Here is a 23,483-nt window from a genome sequence, read left to right as displayed (position 1 = left end):
GACCTCTCCGCCCCCACCCCCACTCCGGCCTATCACCCTCACCTTGACCTCCTTCCACCTATCGCATTTCCAACGCCCCTCCCCCAAGTCCCTCCTCCCTATCTTTTATCTTAGCCTGCTGGACACACTTTCCTCATTCCTGAAGATGGGCTTATGCCCGAAACGTCGATTCTCCTGCTCCTTGGATGCTGCCTGACCTGCATCCAGCATCACATTTTCAGCTCAACCACAATCTAGCATAGTATTTAGCTCCGTTACCTCACAGCGGCAAGGAGCTGGGTTCGATTCCAGCCTTGGGTGACTGTCTAGGTGGAATTTCCACACTCTGTGTCTGCATGGGATTCATCCGGGGATCCAATTTCGTCTCACAATTCAAAGAAGTGTAGGTTAGGTTTTTTAGTCATTGCCCTGTAATGTCCATGGATAAGCACGTTAGGTGGGTTAGCCATAGTAAAAATCCTACAGGGAGTTACGGGGTTGGGGTGAGTGTGGGTGAGCTTCTCTTTGGAGGGTCAGTGCAGACTGAATGGGACATACGGCCTCTTTCTGCACTGTCGGGACTCTATGATTCTAATGATCAAAGCAGTGAAATCCCAAGTTTCAACCATCCATGGAAAATGTGGGCAACACATGGAGCACAAGGGATAGCTCAAAATGTGACTGCAGCTACCTAAGCCAGATCACCATTCATATACTGAACTTCTGCTCCAAGAGATCCATTCCTGGTGCCACCACAATGAAACTATTAGAGGGCTCTTTTTCAGATTTTTCTAATGGATTCTTTTGCTGTTTTACAGGGGCACCCTCGTCCTAAAATGCCCAAAAATTATTTGATCATTTATTAACTGATTGAGGAAAGACCACTATTAAATTATCCAGTTAGCACAGTGTTTCTCAATACAGTTGCTTCGGAATTAAGCAGACAGGAAAGTTGTTTTGAGGATTGTTAGAGCAGCCATGATCTCATTGAATGGTGGAGCAGACTCAATGGGCTGAATAGCTTACTTCTGCTCTCATGATCTTCTAGTGTGTTCTCTCATTATCACAGCCTTTCTCACCAGCTCTCTTTAGCAGCATCTCCCTCCACCTCTCTCTGTAGACTCCCTTTCTTCTGTACCCTTGTAGCCTATCTTCCCATGGCTGCTCCACGCTGAGGCTGATACACCACCTCTCATCTATTTATTGCTCAGTTGCTCCTCCAATCACTGAATATTTAGCTTTCATGTTTAGGGCAAGATAAATAGTCTTTGACTGGAGAGAAGCTCCTGAGAGGTTCTGTCGTGTTCAAGTACAGGGTGATTTTAATTTCATTAGTTACTTGTGACTGAATTGTCCCGGTTTCTATGTGGGTCTTTGAAGTAGAATTAAACTACTGCCCCAGAGTATTTTGAATTATAAACACAACCTTTAGCAGTGCAGTAATTGAAGCTATTGAATGGATTATTAAAACCCTGACATCAAACTATAACCCCAGCACACTTTAAGGGAAATCTTGGATTTCCGAAAACCATTCAATAAAGTGCCACATGAAAGGTCAATGTATAAGATAAGGACTCAGAACATAGAAGTGCAGATGTAAGACTGGTAATGCACAGAAGCAAACAGCGGAAGTAACCTGGGCATTTTCAAGCTGGAAGGCTATAACTAGTGACTTGCTGAAAGGATCAGTGTTAGGACTACTGCACTTTAAATCCACAGCTGCACTGGATCCAGCACATCAAAGATTCAATTAGATTGATTCCTAGGAGGAGAAGACTGCCTTCTGGGAGGCTGAGAAGACGTTTTGAAGGAAAATAAGGTAGAGTCAAAGAAACATCCAAGATTACAAAGGGGTTCACAACAGGGCAGGCACTGAAAATTGCTTCTTCATGAATAAGATTAGTATCCTTCAGATTATTTATTCCAGACTATAATGGGTAGCCCATATTGAGCATATTTAAGGCTCAGATAAAGAGGATTCTGGTCTTTTGAAGAATATGGGAAGGATGTGTGGAATTAGTAGAAACTGGACATGAGGGAGAACAACCATGATCATACGAATGGAGAAGCAAATTTAAGGAAGTGGTCTAATTCCATTTCTCCTTCGCTTAATTCCATTTCTATTGTGTAGTTCCTATTATTGTTCTATCCCAGCGCATATCTTTCTCCTGGCTTTCCCTCATTTTATTCTTAATCTTTGCACCTGTTTATTTACAGGTATTGTTGAAATCTCCCACAACGATAAGAATTTTACATCATTACATATGGCACAGTGGCTCAGTGCGGTTAGTACTGCTCCTCACAGAGCCAGGGACCCGGGTTTGCTTCCTGCCTCGGGCAATTGTCTGTGTGGAGCTTGCACATGCTGTGTCTGCGTGAGTTTCCTCCCAAAATCCAAAGATGTGCAGGTCAGGTGAATTGGCAATGATAAATTGTCCATAGTGCTAGGTGTATTAGTCAAGGGTAAAGAAAGGGTAGGGGTCTGGGTGGGTTACTCTTTGGAGGGTCAATGTGGACTTGTTGGGCCAAAGGGCCTGTTTCCATACTGTAGGGAATCTAATCTTACTCACTTTATATATTTGCTTTCATAATTTGACCTCCAATTCTCTTGAATTATTCATTGGCTTTTAGAATACTCCTAGTAATATAATTGGTGTGTTTTATCCTTTGCCTCCATCAGCATCAGATGGATTGTTCTTTCTCAATGTTTATTTCTCCTTAATCTGTAAGGCCCTGATTTACACATATCCTTTTTCTACTTAATTATGCTATAATCTACAATATTTAACTGTTAGTCTTGTTCTATATGCAGCCATGTTTGTTAGCCCTATTACATCTGGTTCCTCACTATGAATTATGGCTTCCAGTTCTCTTCATTTAGTTTGGATGCTGTTCACATTGATATACAGACAGTGTAAATTGTTTTTATTTATTGTCCTTTTCACTTTTTTTAAAATACAAATACCTAAGGGGCAACTTTTTCATGCAGAGGGTGGTACGTGTATGGATTGAGCTATCAGAGGAAGTGGTGGAGGCTGGTACAATTGCAACATTTAAGAGGCAACATTTATGTGTATATGAATAGGAAGGGTTTGGAGGGATATGGGCTGGGTGCTGGCAGGTGGGACTAGATTGGGTTGGGATATCTGCGTGGGTTTCCTCTGGGTGCTCCAGTTTCCTCCCACAGTCCAAAGATGTGCAGGTCAGGTGAATTGGCCGTGCTAAATTGCCCGTAGTGTTAGGTAAGGGGTAAATGTAGGGGCATGGGTGGGTTGCGCTTCAGCAGGTCGGTTTGGACTTGTTGGGCCGAAGGGCCTGTTTCCACGCTGTAATGTAATGTAATGTAATCTAATCTAATCTAATCATAATCTAATCTAATATCTGGTCGGCATGGACAGGTTGGACCGAAGGGTCTGTTTCCATGCTGTACATCTCTATGACTTGCAGTCATTAGCCAACTGTTTGTATTATCCTTCTTCCTTATTTGGGGCAAGAAGGCATGTTCTACTTGGGAAAACATCTAGATTAGATAGGATTGGCAGTGAAGTTGGAGATTAAAAAAGTATAGAAGATAAACTACTTAGGATGATGACTTGCTTGGTTCACAGTTTGTGGAAGAAAGAAAGGAGGGTTTCTTTGGAAGAAACTCAGAGTGTGGCTTGGGAGGTTGGTGGATTTGATTTTAAAAGAGGGATATAATGGGTGACAAAGGATGAAACACTCAAAGCAGAAGCTGCCAGACAAGTAAAGGTCTTGTTGATAAGGAGCACATCACTCTTTCATGTGAAATAGATGGCTATTGATTTTAATCCCTGATTAGCATTCAAATTGGGACAACAACTGAAATGAATTTCAGTTTCTTCTTCTGGTGATAATACAGATTTTCCGTACATGAGAAATTTTCATGCTTGACTGCTTCATATCAGGGAGGTTGTGGTTGTGTGTCTGCATCCAAGTCTACATTTTTACTTATACACACACACATTTGCTTTCTGGTTGTATGAAAGGACTTCCTGCTTACCATGATGCTCTTCAAATGTTTGACTTCATCTTCTTGCGTCCTGTAGGAATCCAGTTCTTGTTGCACAGATTCAGCTACTTCTGGGAAAGGACTACACAACAAGAGGTCAGGGATTCATAACATAATCATAACATTAGCTCTAAATTTCAGGCTTGCCATTAAACTGTCAAAATGTGTCTTCACAGTAAGGACAAGCCCCACGAACATCCTCAATACTACAAATTCCCAGGACAATTCCTAATGAGAAAGCACAGGATTTCATCCAAATACTACTGGATACCATTCCTCTGGCCACTACTACAAATACCAGATAATAGAATTTGGATATTGTCTCATTGCATCTTGTTAGTTTTAAAAATGGCAACAGATGAAAACTAAATACTAATGTCGAAGCCACTTTCAGAATAATGATCAGAGATTTGACAATCAATCCCCAAAGTAAATGGTTAAGTCACCACAGTTGCAGAGGACCATCAGCGTTCTCTCGCATTAGAGAGACAAACTAGTGGCAGCTTAACCTGAGGGTCACCATGCCTCAGGCAAGGAGAAGAAGAATCCCTCAGTGTAACCTCAGCTGGTGTGGGAATTGAATTGACACACAATAGACAACAGGTGCAGCAGTAGGCCATTCTGCCCTTCGAGCCAGCACCACCATTCATTATGATCATGGCTGATCATCCTCAATCAGTATCCTGTTCCTGCCTTATCCCCATAATCGTTGATTCCACATCGTTATGAGCTCTATCCAACTCTTTCCTGAAAGTAAAGTTAGGTTTACTTAGCATCACAAGCCAGCCATTCAACCAAGCAAGCATTAAAGCAATGAAATCTCAAAGTGCATTACCTGCCTTTGTGCCTTTGCCAAAAATTGTCAGCAGCTGTCAAATCATAGGTTTTTTTATTTCTTTTCTTTGGTCTAGCCCCGGCAGGGGAGATTTCTTGTCCAGGGGTTTCTTCCAGGTTTACTCTATTCAAATGGAAATCCTGCAGAAAAATATACTCGTTAGACAAGTGTGTGATACCTATCAATCATTCTCAGTATAAAGACCTGGAAAGCTGCTGACTGAATGATTTAGATGATTTAACATGGTAGTAATAAAGTGTAATGGCATAGATTCAATTCTCATATTAGCTGACAAACTAACCTCTAGAAAAGATCTTGTGGTGCAATAGTAGTGTTCTTAGATCTGTGTTTAAGTTCCATCTGCCCTGAATGTGTGTCTGAGCATGTCCATAAAAATATCTCCACAGAACTAATAACAATTACATTCCATCTAAACAAGCATCAGTCAAAATTAACTAATAACCCTATTTATTCAGCAATCAGGATGGTGCAGTAAACTTCAGCTGCAAGGACGTTTAAGCAATGAAGTATTTCATTGATATGTAGCTCATTAATAGAACAGGATGCTCCATTAACAGTTTAGTAAGTAAATACATTGTTTTCAATAGAGCCATATACATCAAATCTGATTGTATTGTTAGCTTATCTGGCCAAATCAGTGTATGGAGAACTTGTTTTCTCTGTCTCAAGTCAAGGAGAGTTCATTGATGATTTTTATTCTCCTGCTCAATATTCAGCAATTCTATTTCTAAAATGTAGATTTACTGAAGGCTCATTCATAGTATAACTATGAAATGCCCCAAGTCAATTAATTCACTGACACCATCTTAAATCCACAAGTATATATCAGCATACATAGAACTACACACCAACACTTGCCTTTTTCTTCAGGGAAGAAGGGAAGCTAAAGAAAATCCGCAGTTCAAGAAATGATGCAGAATAGGAAAATCATTGCTTTTAAAACAGTAAAGGAAAGTAGTGATTGTATTGCAAGTACTGCTTCATTAGTGTTACCATCAAGAAAACATCAAATTTTGTGCTCCATGGAATCCACCATTTTGGGTTGTCTTCTCTCTTAATTGCACTGGTGAAGTTTGTTACAGGAATGCTGCTCTCAAGTCCCGGAGTAATTCTGCTCATCAGAGATGGGCAGCAGCACTTTTTAAGTCAGCCTGGAAAGAGCTAGTCGGTGCTGTCAAACCTGAAAAAAAACACTCTTGACTGAGTGTTGCCCATACCTATGTGTGACAAACCAACAAAGTGCCAGTGATATGCCAAGGGTTCTTGTAGAATATAGTTTGTAACTCAATACTGAGTAAAACTCTCTATTGTTTGAATATCTCAGACCAATGGCATTGCCACAAATGCATACTTACACTATATATTTTAAAAAAAGGTAATCTGACCTTTTAAAACAACACAACATTTGATAGGACAGATCTCAGAAGTCACACGACTGTTCTTGTACATTCACTTGAGCCACAAAGACAGGATGATGCATTAACTCAGCATCAATCCCAAAGAGAGACATTTGAGTTTATTTAACCTTTAGACAACAGGTCCTTTTAAATGTGTGAGAATTCAAAACTTCCGAGAGACGATAAACAGGAAACTGAAAGAATCTCTTTAAGGAATTCTAGAATAACTGATTTTCTGAACGATGATTACCAAAAGTTACCACAGCAGTCTGTATAAGACAAACCAAGACACCATATTACACAGAACACCAAGAGAAACTCAGAGACAGAATCAGAGAGAAATTGCTCATCATTGATACGGAAAAAAGGCAAAACAGCCTAGGACTCGAATATGGAATAAGGTTATCAAGGACCACAACCTAAAGTGCTATAAAAGCAAAACAAAGGAACCTTCAGTCCCTCACAGAACCTTTCTTGCTCAATCCACCTGTGGGGAACCTCCAATTACTCAATTTACAGAAGTGATTCAGCTGTTCAATTCTGACTTCCAGTTTTCAATGTTTCACATTAGATAGCGAATCTTTGAACTGGCAACAGGCTTGCAACAATAATATACTAACCTTATTTGCATCCTTATAAATATCTGCTGTACATATCTAGTTTTAGCTTTTGTATCTGTATTTTAATCAATAACTGTTTAACATTTTCACTGAGTAATTTTCAGCAATAATTTTGCAATAAACTGCTGTTTGATATTGTTTAAGACTAAAGATTTGTTGCCTATAATTTCTGAATTGGAATACTTGATAAACTAAAACGGGAGCAAAATGAACTATATATGTTCACAGTTAATTCTTCGGACATTTTCAGTGTGATTGCTGTAGGCATCTGGAGTGATTTAGTAGAATTAAGATTCTCATGTGAAAACAGCTTAGACAAGCTTAATAACATTTCCATTAGTAAAGAATCATTGCTTGAACTGGCAAAATATGATTTTATATTTCATGCTACCAAAACAATCAGTTAAATTTTCTATATCATGTAACAGCTGTCTCAAAACCAGGAAACAAATCATCCTATTTCCTTTGAACAACAATCACCTAATGTTCCAAGAATAAATGAATTGTAACAAAAAAATTACAGAATAGTTGCAGGATAATACCAAATTAAATGTGTGCATTAGCCACACATTCAGGATAGTATTCTGTGCAGCACCAATGCAAATCTGATATTTCCCAGGCCATTTTTCATTGGTTCTTAGTGAGGTTGTTAGCTGGGTTCATTGTGGGGAGCTTTTGTGTTGTGCTCTCACAACCAGAACTAATAAAGTTAAGATTTTCCCATCCATTTACTCAAAAGAAGCAAGTTCCATCCCATTAACCTGAATGCATTTGAACTTCAGCTACAGAGCTACTTTTCTATGTGCACAGATTTTGTGCTGTCAATGATTGCGAGATAGTCGCTGCAATTACTCCACTAGAACTGAAAACAACTTCAGGAAATCCATAAGTTGTTATAAGTGATGCTATTATTTTCCAGAAGATACACTGGCAAGTTTTCCTCCAGCAGTGAGAAGAGACTCTAAGGTAATGAAAACATTGCAATTGCCCTTGAAATATTACATTTTCTTGAATGAGATAGAACTAGGTTTTAAACAGTATACTCATTTTATAATTTCTGCCAGTCACCTTCACTGTCTCTGATACATTTTTATAATTGTGGAACCAAACAGCTACATAAGTAATGTTTTTTTAAAACGTTTATGGTACTTTAGCTTTTATCTTAATCCAAAGTGGTGATCATTGACACTTTCCATTTAGAACCACACTCTCAAAATTCTAACTGTTAAGTCTTTTGCCCCACAATCATCTCCCCCCAGATGGTCTCTCGCTCTGATTAGGTTCAATCATTCAGTGCCAGTTCTGGCTAGACCACATAAAACAATCATAGAATCATACAATCTCTACAATGCAGAAAGAGGCCATTCGGCCCACCGAGTCTGCACCAACCCTTGAAACAGCATCCTACCCAGCTCTAGTCCTCCACCCTATCACTGTAACCCCTGCATTTAGCATGGCTAATCCATCGAGCCTGTACATCGCTGGATATTATGGGCAATTTATCATGGCCAGTCTGCACATCTTTGGTCTGTGGGAAGAAACCAAAGCACTCATCTGACAAAAGGAGAAAATGCAAACTTCACACAGAGCTTGGGCCAATGCTGGAATCAAACCCCAGTCCCTGGCGCCGTGAGGCAGCAATGCTAACCACTGTGCCACAACATTGAGTCCTATTCTCATCTATGAAAATGATCATGATTCCACAGTTGTCCTGAAGTGCAAAGATAACCCTTCAGCTTTGTTTCTCTACTACAATACATATTTTTAATCACTTTCCCAGTCTTTAACACCTTCACCTTGAACAAAGGCAAAGAGCTTATGGATATCTTTGTCATTGAGTTGGGGAACAACTGAGCAGGTGCCTCTGCTGCTTTTTTGCCCTTTCACTGAAATTGCTTTTCAGGCTCTCTCGCCCCTCAGCTTCCACCTCACCAGCCCTGAACTTGTATTTTTCTCTACTAACGCCTCTCAAGCACTTTCATATTTCATGTTACCCATGACATCCCCAACCTGCATTCTAGGTCCTATTCCCAGTGAGCTACTGATTGCCAACATTCTTTTTTGGCTCCAAAGTTAGCTGACTTATTAACAGTTTGCTCTGTTGGACTGATTGCTCATGACACTGGCTGGCTGGCAACACTCAGATTTTGTACAGGTATGATTTGCAGAATTCCTCTCCAAAAGCTACCAAATTTACATCCTCAGTTACCTTGGCCATATCAGACTTCTTTTTATAAAAAGTGGGTCCTTCAAGTTTGATAGAATGCAGGGATATGATTCATAGTCATGACGATTGAAAATTTAGAGGGCTGTGTGTGAGTTCTTCTAGGAGAAAGTGAGGATTGCAGATGCTGGAGATCAGAGTCAAAAGTCTGTTACTGAGAAAGCACAGCAGGCTGGGCAGCATCGGAGGAGCAGGAGAATCTTCGTTTTGGGCATAAGCCCTTCATCAGGAAAGCTGATTCATGATGAAGGGCTTATGCCCAAAACGTTGATTCTCCTGCTCCTGGGATGCTGCCCAACCTACTGTGCTTTTCCAGCAACATACTCTCGGCTATGTGTGAATTCATACAAAGTCTTAGCTCATGGACCCCTCTGAAAAAATGCCAGCATATAGTTGTGGCACACTTATATTTTTCCTTTCATAATTGCAGCAAGATTTCTTTATATTCTTACCCTTTTGAAATAAAGGGTGACACACTATTTGCCTTTCTAATTGCTTGCTGGCCATCAGTTTAACTTTTTGATTCACATGCAAGAATAACCAAATCCTTCTGAATACCAACATTTAGTAAAGTCTCACTTTTTAAACAGGCTGTTTGCTGACATCCTAATGGATGTGCATTTGCATTGTGTTTCCAAACTTGCACATGTACTAACAGTGAAGCGTCTCATCAGTAAATAAAAAAGGTGTAGCTGAAGTAAAATATTCAGTGTCACCTCTAAACGTAAATTATGCAAAATCTCTAGCCAACACTGAAACATAACCAAATGAAATTTCTATAAACAATTTCCATAAGCAAGCATACAGAAGGATAAGGGACCAAATGTTGCACTCTTAAAACAAACAAAATAGATACCATAACTACTGATGGAATATAATGATGACATAATAACCTGGAATTGATTACAGAAACCTGCATCAGAATGGTAATGAGAGGACAGATTTTATTTGAAGACCCCAACCTCAACTTACACTAATAACATAGATTAGCAATGCACTTGAATAAGACACCACTTTCTTGGAATATTTGAATATTGATTTGCTTTCAAACAGTCACAAAGTTGGAACACTAGCATGCAAAGTCAACTCATTTTGATTCTTTTGGCCTACAGAAGAGCAATATAGTGATTCTGTCATACAGGTCACGCTGTATTTTGAAGGCAGAGTCTCTATCTGGAAAAAGTGATTCTGTTTTGAAGTTCTGTTTAGTCTGAGACAAATCAAGATGACATTTTGAAGATGAAAAATTCCACTTGGTACTTTGAATCATAATAGTCTTATTTAATTACCGTCAAACAGTTACATAAGAGTGGGAAGTTCCAGAACTTACAGAAACACAGCATGGTTGTAGCACAGGAGGCGGCCATTTGAACTCTTGTGTTTAAACCAGCTTTAAAAAGGAGCAAATCATCCAGCATTAACGCCCTACCCTACCGCTGACCTAATCATACTTTCTTTTCAGAAAACAATCTAAAACTTCTCTTGGATAATTCAATTGAATGGCAGGCAGTGCATTCCAGATACTAACTATTTGTTACCCAAAAAGTCTTCCTTATGTTGCCACTACTTCCTTGCCAAGAACTTAAATCTATGCCTTTAATCTTACATCAATGTGAAGTCTGTTACTATCTATTCTGCACAGACGCCTCATGATGTTGAATACCTCTATCAAATCTCCTCTCAATTCTCCCTTCTCTAAAGACTGCAGTTCCAACTTCTTCAAACCATCTTAGACTGAAATTCCTCATCCCTGGAACCATTTTCACGAATCATTTTTACACACGTTTTGCTCTCTCAGCCCCCCTAAAGTGCATGGTCCAGAACCTAATGCAATAATCCAACTGAGACCAAGCCATTTTGTATAGTGTAACATAGCCTTGTTGTTTTTGTACTCTATGTCCTTATTTATAAAGTCTAGGGTATTGTATAGTAATTTAGTAATCATTCTTTCAAACTGTGCAAGTACCTACATTGACTTATGCACATATATACCTCAGTCTCTTTGTTATTGCACCTTTTAGTTTATAATGTCCCTCTGCATTCTTCCTACTAAAATGAATCACTTCACATTTCTCTGCTTTAAATTCCACCATTTGTTCACCTGTTCCACCAACCAATGTCCTATAGAACTTCTAAACTATACTCATAGTTCACAAGAATTCCAAGTTTTGTACTGTCCACAAGTCCTGAAATTGTAAAACATTTATCAGTATAATGTCTATATTTAAACATTTTTGGTTAACTATCCAACATACAAGCTGTTTTTACAAAATGGAATGGGAAGCATTCCAAATTTGTGTGGACACTGGCTAGGAAACAGGAAACAGGCCAACATAACAGTGGCTGTGGGCAATAGCCCATAGAAATATTTGCTTTATAACTTGTTGTTATGGAAACACATGACTTATTAAAACCCAAGAGTAAAATTACCAATTGTGACCTACTGCAATGTGAAATTTGTCCTACTATATTAATTTACTGAACACCAGATTTAACAAGATTTACTTTCATGTCAACTTCGGACATTTCTGATCACTCAACTTAAAAATACCATCAATTCGGGTTTGATGCTTTCTGCTACATTTTATCTTCCCAAAAAATCATATCCAATTTCTAATCCAAATGTGAGGAAAAGTAAACAGTTTTGTTTTTTGACCAGTCAGAAGGTTCTAAGAATAGTTTGAGGTTTCACTTGTGATGACTAATTAACTTCTTTTAAAATAAATTAATAGTTTATGCACTTTGAGATTGGGTATTTCCAACATGCGAAACTGCAAAATATTATTGGGCTTAAAAGCTGCCATTCAAAACAATTATTACTCATCAACTCTTTTAATGTAACAGATTAACATTGTTTTCGAATAGATTTATTGCTTTTTTTCCTAATACTTCTGTCAGTTTGACTGATTTTTTAAAAAGTGAATCTAATAAGTTATTCACTGGGGGAGAAAGGTTATAATGTCTTGGCTAGATTAAAGTCCTTATACTTGCTGGAATAATAGAAAATCTACAATTTAAAATTTAGCTCAAAACATGTTCTCAATTTTCAATTAGGTGCATTGGCACAAATTATATTTTTACAATAAAGGTATAAAGGTGTCCATAATTTATCAGTGAACTGTCATATTCAATCACATTGGAATCCTATCCACACACCAAAGCAGTATAGTTAAAAGCGCACTTCTTCTTATTAATCTTCTTATTTGGTAGCCTCTCAGAGTTAAGGAGGACCTGTCATTCTGGCTGAATAGTCTGCAAACTCTGCCTCAGTGGTAGATGGTGTGGGGAGGGAGAGAGTGGATGGTGGGGGAGTGGGGCAGGGGGTATTTGATGAACTTGGTGGATAGGATGCTCTGGGTTCTGCACACGCTTTCCACTGATTGTGCTTGGCCTCCATGTGCTCCACTCAGTGATACTTGAAGTAGTTGGTACCTTTACAGAAGCTTCATCTCCAGTCTGTGCATTCTAGGGCAAGTGATTCCTGCCACGGAAGTGATGCATTTGTTTAGGAAGGCTTTCAGACTGGATTCATAACACCTTGAAATTAAAATATTTGATGATCCTAAAAATTGCTCAATTTTTCTTAATCAGACTTTACAAATAACCAACCTTGGACACAAGTTTATAACTTAAACAAAAAATAACAATTCATTGTTAATAATGTAACTTTAGCTGAATACAGATTAACATCTACAATCTAAACCTGATTTTCTTTGATCACCAAGCACACTCTCACATCAAGAGACATAGTTGAGGGATCAATTAAAATTAAAGAATTGTAGGTTAACAAACTGGCAACTATTCTAATGATGAATAACAAGCCTTCATGAAATCTGATGGGTTGCATCCTGTTTGAATTCCAAAGTGACCTGTCAATGCAAACAGCTTCAGCAGACCTCTGCAGACTTTTCATTATTTCTTATAAACTGGAATTATTTTCTCAGGACTTTCAACAAGTTGTCAACTGGAGAGTAATTAGAGAGGGCAAAACCCAAAAACTCATCCTGCAGCTTTATAACAACACTACCTCCTGCCCAAGAACTCCAGTCAAAACCAGTTCACCCTTTGCTTTCTCTTTGTTTCATTTTCCGATTGTCTGGCCAGCATTGACCATTGGCCTTGATAAACCAATTCAACATGCAACCAGCTGCCAGTCCCTGAGCATAACAGCATCTTGGTGCCGGTTCACTTATAGTGTTCTTGGAGCATTCATTAACTTGGTTTGTCTTTCCAGGCTAGTTCCTAACAACAAACATCATTCTTTTGTTTTTTTTTAAAACAAGCTGCTGTTCAAAGTTCAGTCTCAACTGTAACACACAGTTCCAAACCAAAAATGAAAAAAACCAGAAAAATTATGATAGCCTCAACAACTATAACATAACTCAGGATACCTAAATGGCACCACATCAACTTGCACCATCAGATCTGTCCTCTATGTCAGATCACTAATTTTCTACACAAATAAGTATGGGGGTCTTCATTCTAAATTGCCAACAAATTAATATCCACATTCAATAATGTGCTGCCATTTAAAATGAATGGAGGGAACTAGGAAAAAACAACTAAGCCAAAACAGCATTACTGCTAGCATTTCAGTACTATAAGGTGCAAGTTCAAAATTGCAACTGTATCCTTAAGTCTGGTATTTTAATTGGATCACATAGAAAAACAAAAATACTCTCAAAAGTGTACAATTCCATAGCAAAAATGTTAATAAGAAATGTCTCAAACTATTTATTTTCTTTCCCTTTTTTAAAAAAAGTTTATTCCAATGCCACATTCAATTTTCTTATCTGTGCTGATCCAATGCAAAGATACAGCTAGAATACAGTTAGTTATAAAACCTAAGAATTGTAAAGTTCCAAATATTTTAATAGAAATGGTTTTCTCAACCTGACCAGAAGACCATAAGATGTAGGAGCAAAATTAGGCCATTCAGCCAAAGTGTGTGTGTCCTGCCATTTGATCATGGCTGAAATGTTTCTCAACCACATTCTCCTGCCTTCTCGCTGTAACTCATGATCCCCTTTCAAGATAAGAACGTATCTATCTCTGTCTTAAATATACTCAATAACTTGTTTTCCACAGCTTTCTGTGGCAATTAGTTCCATAGATTAACCACTTTCTGGGTGAAGACCTTCCTCCTCATCCCAGTTCTAAAGGATCATCCCTTCACTCTGAAGTTATGCCCTCAGGTCCTAGTCTCTCCTGGTAGTGGAAAAAACCTTCGCCACATCCACTCTATCGAGGCCTCTCATTATTCTCTACGTTTCAATGAGATCTTCCCTTAGCCTTCTAAACTCCATTCAGTATAGACTCGGAGTCCTCGACCACTCCTTCAATGATAAGCCCTTCATCCCTGGGATCATTCTTGTAAACCTCATCTAGACCCCCTCCAACACTGACACATCATTCCTTAGGAAGTGCTCATAATATTCTAAATATGGTCTGACCAGAGCATTATATTTATATAGCCTCAGCAGCACATCACTGCTCTTCTATTCTAGCCCTCTAGAAATGAACACAAACATTACATTTGCCTACCTAATTGCCAACTGAACCCCCATGTTAACCTGAAGAGAATCGATAACTATTTCCAAAGCCTTTCCCGGTTTTGAAAATGGACTACGCATCTATTCCTCTTACTAAGTGCATAACCTCACACTTTCCCAAGTTGTATTCCATCTGTTATTTCTTTGCCCACTTTTCTAACCTATCGAAGTCCTTCTGCAGCTACCCCAAATTCTTCAATACTACCTGCCTCTCTACCTATTATATGTCAGCTGCGAACTTAGCAACAATGCACTCAATTCCTTTGTCCAAATCATTTCTGTATAACGGGAATAGATGTAATCCTAATATGAATCCCTGTAGAACTCCATTAGTTACCACCTGCCACTCTGAAAAAGACCACTTTGTCTCCATTCTCTGCCTTCTGCCAGTCAGCCAATCTCTACCTAAGCCAGTAACTTGCCCAAAACAACCACGGATTCTTAGGTTATTTAGCAGCCTCCTGTGTGGCAACTTGTAAAAGGCTTTCTGAAAATCTAAAGAGATCACGTCCACTGGCTCTCCTTAGCCTAACTTACTCATTACCTCCTCAAAGAATTCTTACAGATTTGAGAGACATGACCTCTCCTTGATGGAGCTGTGTTGGCTCACCCCTATTTTACCATGCACTTCCAAGGATTCCTGAAGAAGGGCTTATGCCCGAAACGTCGATTCTCCTGTTCCCTGGATACTGCCTGACCTGCTGTACTTTTCCAGCAACACATTTTCAGCTCTGATCTCCAGCATCTGCAGACCTCACTTTCTCCACTTCCAAGTACTCTGCAATCTCTTCCTTTATAATGGACTAACGACGGCATTAGGCTAACCAGCCTATAGTTTCCTGTCTTCTGTCTCCCTTCCTTCTTAAACAGGGGCATTACATTAACCATTTTCCATTCCCTTGGCACTATCCCTGACTCCAGTGATTCCTTCAAGATCACCAGCAATGCCTCTGCAATCTCATTTATCTCTTACATTATCCTCATTTATCTATTACCTTCCTGATGATTCTGGGATGGTCCATCTGATCCAAATAATTTATCCATCTTTAGGCCTTTCAACTTCCCTGGCACCTCTCCTTAGTAAAGGCCACTACACTCACCCCAGCCCTTTGACTCTCTTGAAGTTTTGACACTCCGTAAAAACTGCTAGAAAATGGAATATTCATGTAATTTCTTATTATATTACTGCAGATAGTAATAAAGCTCTATTGATCTACATCTTATTACTCCAACAAAAACAAGTTTGGCTCAGTAAGCGGTTTCTTTTAAATTTATGTTCTGATACTTTTTGCTCACCCATCTTCAATGCAAAAATATACTTTGAAGGTAAGCTATGCAAAATCAGTACATAATTACCCAAATATGGTAGTCAAAGGAATCATTCAGAACTGACCTCGAAAAAGACTGCCTACAAAGATTTGATAATGTCCGGAGCACTGGTTTCTCTTTTTGATATTACACTGACATCTGTTGGAGAACCTGCCTGGTTCAGTAGTAGTGAAGCAATCAGCCAAGCTCATTAGCCATTAGATTATAGAATTTGCAAACAGTAAATCAGGAATAAAAAACACTGATTATATTTCACATCTCAATCAATTACAGAGAGCAAAAGGAAACTGAAATTTTATAAGCAAACTTAAAAAGTATGATTGTTGAAAATGTGCAATATTTAAATATTTGAGACAATAAGAGTCATACTCCCAAACTTTGCTTATCAGGACCTGCAAGTTGTTCACAGTAACTGTAAACACAGAAAACCTCACTGAACAAAGTTTAACCTTTTCAATGGTTTTAACAGCATGAACAGTGCATGAATTGTTTTGGTTTACATCAATTCACTAGTACTATGTTGGTTGCAACCGTGAAGAATGCAGCAGGATACTTTGTGAAGCAGGAAACAATCACTACTATCAGCATCTGGATTTAGTCCACAAGAAATAGAAGCAGAAGTAGGTTTTTCTGCCCATTAAACCCGCTCTGCCATTCAATGAGATCACGGGAGATCTGATCATCCTCAATTCCACCTGCATTTACCTTAAATAACTCTTAATTCCCTAACTGATTAAAAATCTATCTGAAACTTGAATATGCTTAACAACCCAACACCAACGGCCATCTGCAGTAAAGAATTTCATTGATTTACTACCCTCAGAGGAATAAAGTTCTTCCTCATCGGTCTTAAATGGGTGACTCCTTACTTTGAGATTATGCCTTCTGCCCCTAAGCATTCCCACCAGAATAAACAATCTCTCTGTATCTACCATATCAAGCCCTCGAGGATCTTGCTACGACACTGAGCTGAACCCCTGTTACTTAAACCCAAAAAACCAAGAACAATGAGTAACAGAGAACTCACAAATTCTATTTGGAGAAAATACCATCAATTTATTTTTTAACTCCAAAAAGTTAACATTAAACAACTATTCACAATTCTAAGTCCCCATTTGTCTTAACTGTTTATTATCTGCCTATAACTTGATAATAATATGCTGTTCCAACAAGACATTTATTAAAATTACATCAACTTAATTTCAAAACCACACAGCCACTGTCGTCTTTTGTGTCTGTCTTCTTTTGTGTCTGTCTTCTTCTGGCTGAGGTTGTCCCTGGGTCATCTTCTTTCCTTGTACTGCGAGTATGTTTCATCTGAAAAGGTACAGTCTAGATGCAGTTGCTCTCTCTCCAATTTTCAAAATGCCTGCATTTTTATACTCCCAACATCAGATCGTCGCATTGGTTTGAGTTTGGCAAAACAATAAATTCAAACACTTTTGGGTTTGAGTATCCTAGGGTATAATTTAAACTGATTGTTTAAATTTGAATTGTTGTCAAAACAGCAACCAAAACATAGGTATCCCTTTCACAGCCAAATGTTACATATTTTCAATTGTCCAAGTACACTCTGGGACTGCCATCTCGTCATATACACAGGTTCTGTAAGCTCTCAGTTCAGAACAGCATTCACCTCTCTTAAAGGTACAATTCACGCCTTCAACTTCATAACAAATCTTACATGTCCTCTTTCATTCATCTAAACTCCAATGAATATAAGCCCTATGTACTCAACTTGCCCTCATAAGACAATCCGGCCATACCCAGGATCAACCTAGTGAACTTTCTCTGGACTGCCTCCAATGGCATTATGCTTTTCTTCTGTCAAGGGGACAAAAATTGTGCTTAGTACTCCAAGTGTAGTCTGACTAATGCCTGGTATAGTATAAGACTGCCCTATTTTTATACTCCACTCTCTTCGAAATAAAGAATTACAGTCCATTTGCCTTTCCTATTACCTACTGAATTTGAATTTTAACTTATTGTGATTCAAACTAGAGGGCTCCCAAATCTCTTTGTGCTGCAGCTTTCTGCAGTCTTTCCCCACTTAAGTAATAGCCAGCTTCTTTTATCTTCCTGTCAAAATACATGAACCCAATTTTTCCATCTTCTATGTATGTGCCTACTTACTGAACATGTCTATGTCCCTCTGAAGGCTTCTTGCTTCATCATATAACTTGCCTTTCCACATGAGGGCGGCACAATGGCTAGCACTACTGCTTCTCAGCACCAGGGGCCTGGGTTCGATTCCTGCCTCAGGCAACTGTCTGTGTGGAGTTTGCACATTCTTCCTGTGTCTGTGTGGGTTTCCTCTGGGTGCTCCAGTTTCCTCCCACAGTCCAAAGATGTGCAGGTCAGGTGAATTGGCCTTGCTAAATTGCCCATAGTGTTAGGCGCATTAGTCAGGGGTATATATAGGGCAGGGGAATGGGTCTGGGTGGGTTACTCTTCGGAGGGTCGGTGTGGACTTGTTGGGCTGAAAGGCCTGTTTCCACACTGTAGGGAATCTAATCTGATCATATTTTGGTGTCATCTACAATTTTGCCACATTGAGTTGCATCATCAAAGTCATTAATACATATCATAAATAATTGTGGCTCTGGCACTCCACTAACTGCAGGTTTCCATCCTGAAAATGCTTGCTTTAAACATCATAGTCTCTTATCTTATTAAGTAGCCTTAAGTGCCTTGTCGAATGCCTTTTGGAACTATACCACAGAATAACTTTACAACAACTTGAACAACTGTTGGATGCCATTATGCAAAAGATAGAGGTTTTTACATGATTGTAAATTGAAATTGGCAACGCGAGTTAGGCATAAGTAGTGGTACACATACAAGATACAATTCTTTCCTATTCAACACAAGCATGATGCTTCAACAATTCAGAACTGAAATTTCATTGAAAATTCACTACAAGTCAGGTCTTTCTTCTCCTTCATTGCCCAACTCCCTGGGTTGGAAGTCAGTGATATAATTTTAAAAAGGGTAGTTAAAAGATACAATTGAAAAACGTAGTGCTAATGTGGAGGGAGATAAAGAAGAGAAAGAGTAATACATCAATATTTCCAATGTAAACAAAGGTACACCAGCAAAGCATTTCAGATGTTGGAAACCTGAAATTAAAGCTGAAAATGCTGGAAAACACTTAGTAGGTTTGGCAGCATCCATGGAAAGAGAAACAGAATTAATCTTGAAACATTAACTGTTTCTCTCTCCAAAGGTGCTGCCACTTCTGTTGGGCAATTCCAGAATTATCTGTTTTTATTGCAAAATACTCATTTTTCTTTGGGGAAGTTTCATCATCATTGATTAGCAGCCAAGGGCAGAAATGTTTCAGAGGAGGCAAATTCTTAAACATTTTGAAAGTGCTATGCGAAAAAAGCATGCATATTGTAGTTACATAATTCATTGCCAGAAGAAAAGTAACCTAGAGCTACTTGGTTCCCAATCTTCATTCCAGTATGTGGAAATTACATGTATACTTCCAGAGAAAAGTATATCTATGAGACTCATTAATTACGGTTGCAGAAAAATAGACATGTTTTGAATGACTGTAAGTACCAAGTTCTAGCAATGACATGTGCATGATAAGTTAGGTAATATAAACCAGTCCTTTCCAAAAGGAAATGAGTAGAAAGAAAATCACTTATCAAATCCCATAAGCTATCAAACTTGAAGTGACATCTTAGTGCACAGATGCAATGTTCAAAGATTGTAGAGTTTCTAAGAGCCTTATTTTTAAAAGCATTCCTGCATGTCATTAAGGATTATAAAAATGATAAGAATCTGCCTCTGTACAAAGCACCCATTGAAGTATCAGTTTTTTAAAATATGCGCATGATTCAAAGAACAGGAATTTTAAAACAAGAGATCATTGAAAATTTCTTAGTTACCAAAGCAACAAAATGCTTAAAGGATGTCCAGATGTTTTCCCCCAGATCTAGTGTTTGATTGAAGGAAGCTAATTATTTTTTTTAACCCTTTATCCAATGGATTCTTTTATGGGCAGTTTACACAGACACTTACTGACCACTGGATTTTGTCAAGCTCCCAATCTACAAGTGCCAGCATGAACACTTTTTTGCAGATAGTAGGGGGTGGGATCTGGCACCAGGGAGAAGAAACAGCTCACCAGCTGAGGCCAATATTCACTGCATATTGAGAAAATGCAGAAAGATAATCTAATTTCTATTTGCTAAGCTCAATAGTGTAGAAATCAAATGCAGTACTCCAGTGCAGTTAATGATTGATGTCAGCGAACGTGATAAGTAAAGAACAGTAATACAATCTTGGACATCCTGGTCAGAATGGCTCAGATCAATATTGTAATTACCAACTCAATTGTGAGAAGTTACAGTTCAATCTGATGAACAATTATTGAGACTATATCTATGTGATTTCTGTGGACGTTCAAGATTAGTTTTCTATTAAGTTTTGTCAATATAATTTGATGAAGTCTCCCTCATCTGTCCTTAGGTTAGAAATAGCAGAATTTATAATATCTACAAAAATACATTATTTTAGTGGAGTGCATGGCTGTCTGCTAACAGGGTTACCTTCCAAGACTACTTGATTATATTATCAGCCGATCAGACCTAGAGTTCAATTTTATGGGTTAAGGGAATGGTGGAGATGAAAATCTCCATGTCTTTCGCGATTATCTTTTCACTGATCATATATTAAACAATTTGTCAGAGGTCCAATCATTTGATTTCTACAACTGGAAGTAGCTTCATTAGGTAATTTTAGAAAATTGGAATTTGTTTCTGTTAAATTAAAACTAACCAAGTTAGCCAGAATGTAAATTATTTGAGCTGAATTCACAGCCCCAAGGTGCCATCTCAAGATAATGTTTTCACGCCTGCTACTTAGAATTGCCAGGGGACCTGTGACATCTCTTTCGCTTGCATGGAAGGAAATTTAAACAATTAATTATAGCATGTCTTTATTGTTCAACTTCTTTTTGCGGTATTTGGACATTTCAAACAGCTCCCTGTCACAAGGTAATGTATCCGCAAACATTTACACCCTCCTAGAAACTTGTTGGGTTTAAACATCTTGCTGTATCCTGAAGACATTCTCATTCCTCATAAGAGTTCCTCAATGCCATTACGCTCCATAAAACGCACAAATTCCTCTCATTTCCCCGGCTCCTAAATACCTCATCGCAGCTGCAAATATTCATTTATAAGGTATGGCATAACTGACAAGCTCAGCATTTACTGTTATTCTTAATTGCCCTTGAAGATGGGCTGTTTTCTTGAAAGACCGCAGGATATTTGGAGTAGGCACAGCATTAATGTCAAGAGCAGTCAGTCTCACTTCACGTCCAAAATTCAGTTTTTCTTTCAATGTTTCAACCAAGGCTGTGATGTTGTTTGGAATCAAGCAGTTTGGAGGAACAAGAAGTAAGCCCCAATAAGGAAATTACTGTTGAGTCAGTGCCACTTTATATAATCTTGCTGATGACTGAGAGTTGACTGATGAGAGTGGGAATTGGCTGAATTGTTTCTGCCTTGCTTATCATAGAGAAGATATCCCTGGCTAATTTTTCACACTGACAAGAGGGTGGCAATGCTGTTGGTGTATTGGACTGGTTTGGTTCAGAGGAATGGCCAGTCCTGGAACATAAGAGTTGAGCACTATTATCAGCGACCACGGCCTTTTCTATAACCAGTCTACTCAGCTGTTTCTCGATATCATACAGAGCTGAAGTCTTGTATCTATTATGCTGCAACTTCATAAGTGGTCAAGGTGGATCATTTGCAAATGGACAGCCTAGTATACAATGTGGATCTGGTAAAAGATCAAAAGATCACAAATGTGAAAGGAGTCTATGCAGAGGTGATAATGTAAGTGATTTTTGAGTTAAGACCACCAGTGAGGAACCATCAACAAGCTGTGAACCATTGCAAGGAACTAGCAGAGAATCAGAATAAGAATTGGTCCAGACTGCTAAAAAGCTAGAAACTACAACAGGATGAGCCAGTGAATATCCCTCAAGTGTTCATCATGTTCAAAGGTTATGGCCAACATCTCAAAACTCTTAAAATCAGTTGTGCATGCCCAACATTCAGGCTGCAAGTTAAATTTTGTAAAATTCATGATTAAAAACATGCTTTCAAGTAGCCCCCAATTAAAGAAAGTTCATAAACAGAAACATTTGATCTGCTGAGTGAAATGTGTAATCCCTTCAGAAATTGATACCATGATGGATGCTTGAAAGAACAGTAATACTGGAACAGTGGGTGTACGTCAGGAGAGAGCATTGATCAAAGTTCTTACTCGTAATTTTCAGCATGTTGTGAAATACCCATCTGTAGGGACATGGAGGGGGAGGACAAGATAACGTGGAACGGTCATCTTCCTCCTCTAGCTATAAAGTTCAACAATACCAATGAGGACAGATAGATTGTGGGTGCCAAATATTGTAACACATATAAAGGCTTCAACCTGCTGCTCTTATTAATCATTGAAACATACCTGGTCGTAGAGGAGAAATAATTTGTTGATTTAACTTAATCAAGTGTGACAATACAGAACTTTACAAACCCATTACCACACAAATTTCACAGACAGTTAACCCATCAATTAAATATTAGGTAGTTTTCCTACCAAACAAGAAAGCAATTAAGTGTTCTACAATGCAACTTATCTCACTGCTGCATGTTGCTATGAAAGTATACTTTCAAAACTATATGGCTTCTGTTAACAGGGCTGGGAAAAGAACATTTAATGATAGGAGAAAAGTGCATCTTGTTAGTGTTGGCCATAATTATGGCATAGCCCGAACATGAACATATGATTTAGGAGTGGAAGTCACCCAACTTAGCTCCTTGAGTCTGCTCACCCCTACAGTTCAAATCATACTGATCTTATTACTCACCTGTCCTGCCTACCCCAATATCCTTTCACTCACTTATCTTAAAAATGTTCAAAAAATCTGCTTTTTGAATACTGGAGTTTGGATGTTATGTTGCGGTTGCACAAGACATGGATGTAGGTTTGCTCGCTGAACTGGAAGGTTTGTCTCCAGACATTTCGTCACCCTACAAGGTAACATCTTCAGTGGGCCTCCGGTCGAAGCACTGCTGATAATTCCTGCTTTCTATTTATATATTTGGGTTGATAATGTCATTTCCTGTGCTTTTCTTTTCAGGGGGTGGTAACGAAGCTGCATCAGAACATTATTTCGATAAGCCAACACATACTGCAGCACAGAGGAACTACACAAAGCAGAGAAAAATCACCTATACTGTGTAGGGTGTAGGTTTACTCGCTGAGCTGTAGGTTTGATATCAAGATGTTTCATTACCTGGCTAGGTAACATCATCAGTGGCGACCTCCAAGTGAAGCGAAGCTGTTGTCTCCTGCTTTCTATTTATATCTTTCTCCTGGATGGGGTTCCTGGGGTTTGTGGTGATGTCATTTCCTGTTCTTTTTCTGAGGGGTTGATAGATGGCATCTAGATCTATGTGTTTGTTTATGGC

General features: G+C 38.7%; 1 protein-coding gene across 3 annotated transcripts in view; it reads right to left on the bottom strand.

Annotated features, from left to right (window-relative positions):
* Positions 1-23,483, bottom strand: part of scfd1 (sec1 family domain containing 1) — a 157,102-nt gene that overhangs the window by 92,715 nt on the left and 40,904 nt on the right. For all 3 annotated transcript variants that reach the window (XM_043698047.1, XM_043698046.1, XM_043698048.1), the window contains 2 exons: positions 4,845-4,984; positions 4,001-4,091 (listed from right to left, as the gene is read on the bottom strand). In XM_043698047.1, the coding sequence (XP_043553982.1) occupies positions 4,001-4,091; positions 4,845-4,984 (231 nt within the window). The remainder of the gene's footprint in view (positions 1-4,000; positions 4,092-4,844; positions 4,985-23,483) is intronic.

This window comes from Chiloscyllium plagiosum, chromosome 10, assembly GCF_004010195.1.
Source record: "Chiloscyllium plagiosum isolate BGI_BamShark_2017 chromosome 10, ASM401019v2, whole genome shotgun sequence".
Lineage (NCBI taxonomy): Eukaryota > Metazoa > Chordata > Chondrichthyes > Orectolobiformes > Hemiscylliidae > Chiloscyllium > Chiloscyllium plagiosum.
This window is presented reverse-complemented; position numbering and strand designations above follow the sequence as displayed.